General features: G+C 44.8%; 2 protein-coding genes across 2 annotated transcripts; one reads left to right on the forward strand and one right to left on the reverse strand.

Annotated features, from left to right (window-relative positions):
* The first annotated feature begins 710 nt into the window (after positions 1-710).
* Positions 711-2,719, forward strand: SARC_11608 (hypothetical protein). Its single transcript, XM_014294300.1, has 2 exons — positions 711-2,486; positions 2,637-2,719. Exon 1 carries the CDS (start codon positions 836-838, stop codon positions 2,450-2,452), a length of 1,617 nt encoding a protein of 538 aa, XP_014149775.1. The 5' UTR covers positions 711-835; the 3' UTR covers positions 2,453-2,486; positions 2,637-2,719.
* A 2,891-nt stretch (positions 2,720-5,610) lies between these two features.
* SARC_11609 (hypothetical protein) lies at positions 5,611-6,272 on the reverse strand (the record flags this gene model as incomplete). Its single annotated transcript, XM_014294301.1, has 2 exons — positions 6,144-6,272; positions 5,611-5,805 (listed from the first exon to the last, which is right to left on the reverse strand). Exons 1-2 carry the CDS (start codon positions 6,249-6,251, stop codon positions 5,611-5,613), a joined length of 303 nt encoding a protein of 100 aa, XP_014149776.1. The 5' UTR covers positions 6,252-6,272.
* Positions 6,273-6,549: the final 277 nt, after the last annotated feature.

Below are 6,549 nucleotides of genomic sequence, written 5' to 3' on the forward strand. Positions count from 1 at the left end.
ATATATATATATATATATGCATATGTATATGTATATATCGATTGCCAATGCAATCAATATGAAATATATCACAACTTGCGTTCTTTGCGCTGGTATAGTCTCATGTATCAGTAGTGGAACTACTCAACGACCAATAATTTATATACACATAGACAATTTATACAAAATCATACCGATCTTCGCGGTTTCAAGGTTAGCCTTTTCGATGACAACAATCACACGCTTCATGGACTGTTTCTCAATCGTTGTTTTGGGCAGCTTTGGCTGTGATGGTCTGTGTTCGGACATATTGATATATAGTTGGTTTGAAGTAGGGACTATAACTGTAAGCTCCGCTGAATATGCTGGGGAAATATCTTTATATATATGATGCTGATAGACTCGCTACAACTTGTACTTTTACTTTCAAATGTATCTTATCTGTATATAAATACATACAATTTTATACAATACATATAAAGCACCACGTGCAAAATTGATGACAAACAAAATATCACAAAAGCTGTCGGGTTGCTGTGCCATTTGTTCTATGTAAGTAATGTACTACATTTGGCGCCGCAAGTCCCTTTTTTTACAACGAAGTGCGATATGGCCCTACATACCTGGTTGTGGGTATGGAAAGCCACATACAGGCGGATTCACTGCAACAGCAAGAGTGCGTGGTCTGTCTCTGATCAATCCGCCGATAATGTAAATATGTAAATAACTATTGTTAAGTGATGAGACATCTATACTGTTTAGTGACGTGAATACGTGCATAATTTCACGCCGGTCACTCTGTTTGTATCGGATATATACACATAGAAAGAATATCTGCGGGGTTGCTCAAGACACAATGGACTCGAATACATGTGAAAACACCACAATAGATGGCAAAATATTACCAAACGAAGCTAGTGACTGCGAAGGAGTCTGCGAGGATACAAGCTCCAATGGTATAAGTTCAAGTGTATCGGTGGTTTCAGACAATGTTGAGATAGAAGTGTTCAAGATTGTAAGTGGTGTTGCCCAGCTAGTTCGTGTAGATTTGCCGTCCGACTCACACGACGGCGACGATCACGTTGAGGCGTATACAGCACCTCATGACGGAGCGAGTGATACAACTGTCAATGCGAGCTCGCCTATAAAACCAGAGCACACAACACAGTCAGTAGATAGCACAGTTAAACTCCCCAATGGAGGTCGCATTCCTCGCGACAAGAAGAAGAATAAGAAAAAGGCTAAGAAAATACGTGAATTGAAAGAGATTGAACTGGATTACGATGGTTACCGACCCTTCCCACAGTACCCCCGGGCGTTCCTAGGCGCCGAAGCTCAGCAACACACACTAGACAATGCATACTTCGAAGGTAACGACAAACAAGGGGTATTAGCTATGGCTAGGAATTACTTGGAAGGCAAGAAGAAGATCAGTATGGGGGCCTTGGAATACCAGGCACTGGCGTACGCATGCGATGTGTATGTACAGTTAAAACAACCACAGAACGCATTAGAGCTTATTGAGAAGTGTAGGTTAAAACCACAGCAACTGGATTCCTATATGGTGGGTCTCATGGCTGAGTGTTATGAGAGTTTGGAGAAGTGGGACCAGTATTTAGAGATGAGGCAACACCTGGTGTGTATTGAGAAGTCGAATGCACGGTCATGGGTTGCATTGGCGGACACTTATCTAAAAATAGCACGGATAAACAGTGAACCGCAGGTGAAGGGGGTGGATAGAATAGTACCGGAGGGGGTGGCACAGTTAAGTGCTGGGGATAGGAACACATCTGCTGACGTAGACACACACAGACAGCCAAGTACTCCCACATGCACAGTTAAAATGCCTAGAGATGCCGGCACACAGCCTGGGGTGAACATAACTGATAGTACAATGTATGGTATAAACGAGCGTATAACGGCCATGGTAGTGGAGGAGAGTGCTGAGCAACGGTCTAATAATAGCCGTCCATTGCAAGCACGATCTAAAAATAGCTACGAGCTCAGAGCAGCGGAAGTATGTCTGAGACACGCACTACGGTTGCTGCACACCGAGTTGGTGACGGCCAAGGGATTTGCTGTAGCCCGAATCAACAAAGCCACGGCGAGTGTGCACACAACCTTTGCAGAGTATGGGTGGGTGGACAGTAAACCCAGGCAACGCCAGCGACATACTGCCGAGCCAACTACAGTAGAGTGTGTCTGTGCCACACCACGTGGTCCCACCGACACGCATAGCCCCACCCAAGAGGGTACACCACCGGATGGTGCTAGTAAAAATGGCTGTACGGGTGTGGAGACAAGCACAGAATGCACATGTGATGCGGTGGGTGGGGATGTGGCTAGTGCGCGGGAGGATGATGGCTACGCGAGTGATGACGATGAGAAGTGGACTGTCAAGGGTGGCTTGGCAGGTAAGATTGTGTGCAGAGAGGTGTTTGAGGCGGCGTATCTGGGCAGTGTACGGCGGTGACAGCTTAGTAGTTTAACGCGATGGCTTGTAATAGGCCGCATATCAGACCATATCATAGGAGGAGAATAGCCATGCTTTGTGAGTTTGGGTATATGCAGAATAGAAGCAAGATTATATGCCGAGAAGTGTCTGGCCAGTGTACGGCGGCGACAGCTTAGTAGTTTAACGCGATGGCTTGTAATAGGCCACATAACAGACCGTATCATAGGAGGAGAATAGCCATGCTTTGTGAGCTTGGGTATATGCAGAATAAAAGTAAGATTGTAGGCCGAGAAGTGTCTGGGCAGTGTACGGCGGTGACAGCTCATCAGAAGATATCACGTGAAGCATGTTGCATCAGAACGACATGTAAACGAATTTGTATCGTAATGCCAAAAAAGCACTATCACAGTACCGTGTACGGTGGCGATAGTCAATAAGAAACGATGACATGTCATCGGAAGCACCTTGTGTCGTACCTAGATGGTAGAAAGATTGTGTTTGCTATGTGAGTGTAGACATGTTGCATGAAAACGAGCTTGTATGCAGGTGATTTCGCTTGCTTTGTGAGGTATAAGCAGGCTGGATCAAGTAATATTTTTGCTGAGACATGCGTGGGACTGCGTATCGGGATAGTGTACGACGGCGACTGCCCTTTCGAAGCAATAGCTCGCTTTCAGCATACGACACCGGAAGCATATCGTATTAGAAGATCATGGTATTATATAGTGACTAGCATAGTGACTTCCCAGTTAGTTCTGGTCTGCTAAAGTGTCAGCTTATTAAAACAAGGAAATAGCTGGATATAGGAGAACAGATTCCTTTGTAGAAGAGAATACCTCTTGCTCGTGAACAGGCACTTGGTGAATTGGTTCGTGCAGTGTGCACCGGCGACAGCCCAAAAACATAAAGAACTTGTGGTTAGTGGCACATGACTGTTTGCGGTTAGAGGCACATGCCTGTCTTTGTATACTTGTATGCGTTTGCATATCTGGACAGTGCTCCGCGACAGCTTATGAAAGGAGAGCGCTTATCAACAGTAGGATAGTGTATTTTGAAGCGGAAGTCTCGTTTAATTTTGGCAGGGTACACATTGTCAATTTTGAGTAGTGGTGCTATGTTCAGCGGTTTAGAACTTCCTATATATGTCACCTGAAGGGAAATAACTTCCCACAGGTTACAATTTGGGGTTACGATGTACGTTTGCCTAATATTCACAACTGAAGTACTTTAAAAAAACGTACTAATATTCACAACTGACTATTGAATTTATTTATTTTCCTTCGTTCAGTTACTGCCCCCTCGGCAACCATTCCGTTTTGTGGCCTGTCAAATATGATGGGCCGTGAGCGGTGACATGTTGGTTGGAAGTATAAGTAGCGGTTGTAAGCACTAATTTATATTCAGCAGAAAGAGTGTATTTTCCTAGACACAACCTGTAGAATATTTCAGTACCGTATGCGACGATGTCAGCTTGGAAGGTGAGCATCAACTGGAATAATTGGATTGTTACACGCACTTATATAATTTGTTCACTTATAAGGAGAAAGATGTAGCACTCCAGACGGCAAACTGACAGTGAATATTTCCTGCAGTCTGAAAGGATCGCAGCCACTTGTGCACGGGTATGGTGGTGGTGTATCCATCACCCCCTCCCCTGCTCCCCTCACAGATATATACATATATATATATATATATAAATATAAATATATAAAAATATACATACATACATACATACAGGCATACATACATATATACATACATACATACATACACACACACACACACATATATATATATATATATACTGTAATGGTCATTTGTTTACACCATATTATACAATTGCTTTATATTTATTATACAACCAATGGCCGCTTTCCGTTCCATCGCATTTTCGGCATCAGACGATGCCAACATACTCTATCTACTTCGACGCACAGACTCAATGTACTTGACTGCGGTTTCTTAGACGGGTCTCTTTGGTCGGCAAAGTGTTCCTGCGTGAGAGATAGGTATACACCTAGGTCTATGGGCTGCGGATGTCTCAGCCAGTCCTGATACATACTCCACATATACACATAGTACTAGGCGACACGCGCCGAGTCCAGACAAAGCCAAGATTGAGACCGCTAAGGTCCCGTATTCCTTCTGCACATTCACCCCCCCCCCCTCGCCCGTCCTTTGGACCGGGCTCGAGGGTATCTGTGGTACATTGTAAGCGCTTCCCGAGTGTCTCAGCCACTAGCATTAGAGGTAACGATGCCGGTACATCGTACGGTCTGAGATGACCGTTGTCAAGGCCTGTGGCCTGTGTTGACTGTAGACTGTGCGGACAGTGTCGAGTCGACGCAGGCGGAAGGCTGTTGCAGGCGCTCGTGAACCGGTTATGGGCCACCCAGAAAGTACCAGAGGCGACAGGTGCTCTGTGAATTGGGGCGCTAGATCACTCTGACCCGTACCCCCCATCACACAAGCATGCAATACAAGTATCACCGTGTCAAAATGTCACTATACTAGACAGACATGAGAGATGAGACTTGCCCGATTTCCGTGTATAACCCGCCAGCGCTGTCGGGCAATGCCGGACCGGTGATCTCGGTCCGTACTTTCCCTTGACTTGAATGGCTCATGATATGTTAGAAAAAGCATAACTGATGGAAGAACACGTAGGCGTCCACACTAAATAATTATGGTGCACATAAGGTGTCCAGGTAGATCACCATGAGGATACTTTGTCAACGCTCCACATCGACAGTCCCAGATTATAACAGTTCTACACTTTGCCAGTTGTGCGGCTAGATTATTACGTCAGACGAGATATTGACGATATAATACCTTGTATCATTCAACCTCCGATTTACGAAGTGCTTCATGCACTCTGCCAGTTGTTATGACAGTCTTTCCGACTATTTCGTCATGTGAGAAATTAACAGCTTATAATCTCGCGCTTCTTCAGCCCGAGGTTTACAGAGGGTTCCTTGTGGTGGTAAGGTGTGCAGATAAGCTTCCTCAGTAACCCATCATGCGAGACAAAAATATTTACCCATTGCGACCAACACTACTGTAAGCTTACGAATCACACAAGCTTAGATTCACAAACAGCTTCTTGCACTTTGCCAGTTGTGCGGATAGACCCTTGGGAGTATTCCGTCATGTGAGAAATTGACAACACTGAAGTCTCACGTATCCTTCAGCCCCAGGTTCACAAACAGCTTCTTGCACTTTGCCAGTTGTGCGGATAGACCCTTGGAGTATTCCGTCATGTGAGAAATTAACAGCGCTTCCGCTTCAGCGACCGTACCATCAACGGTAAACTGTCGTGGCTGCAGCGCTAGCACAAAGTCTTCGCGTGTGGGAGCACTCCTAAGCGCCAACTGAGATTCGAGGGGAGGTTATTATAATGGCTAGTTGTATGTATTATATACGTATGGATGAAATTGTGTTTTTGAATAAGTATCTATTGCAGTACATACACGCAGAGTAACTGGCATATGCTTGTGGAAGATCGAGGCTCGAGCAGATTCTCAAATGCACAACAACAAAACAACAAAACCCCAGACAATTTCACTTCAACAAACGAATTCAGAACAAACACTGCAAAATACAGACACTCGCTTCACATATGCCACTATAGATAGATGAAGAAACAAAACCCTAAACCCTAATTAAAATGGTAGGTACATCACATCTCACACAGTGGGCCCATACATACCGCTACAGCGCCCCGGTCGAAGAAGCTGTGGAAGTTCTTGAGTGTCTGCGCATACGCGGTGTCTAAGCAAGTGTACACATCGTACATAGTCTGGCAGAACTCTTGCATGAACCGGTTGAGAAATGCCAGGTGCCTGAGTCAGATGCGATGCAACGTACCGAAACATCAGGGGTTAGTAGAGGCTCGGGATGTAGCCGCACAGTGTGGATTATACGTACTATGGAACTAGAATCACCTTGTATTTTAACACAGGGCAACAGTAAGACTGTATATGTACCTGAACAACACGCATATGTATAAATAAACGGCCTCTGTACCATATATGTGCAAATACACGTACATGCAATCACGTTTAAGATTTCTATATACTGCCAGCCTAGCTGCACATACACAACTGCATATACAA

The sequence above is a fragment of the Sphaeroforma arctica genome (genome assembly GCF_001186125.1).
Source record: "Sphaeroforma arctica JP610 unplaced genomic scaffold supercont1.1782, whole genome shotgun sequence".
Lineage (NCBI taxonomy): Eukaryota > Ichthyosporea > Ichthyophonida > Sphaeroforma > Sphaeroforma arctica.

What these genes read in the sequence shown, in the direction of transcription:
- SARC_11608 (XM_014294300.1), top strand. Translation starts at nt 836, where the DNA reads ATGGACTCGAATACATGTGAAAACACCACAATAGATGGCAAAATATTA.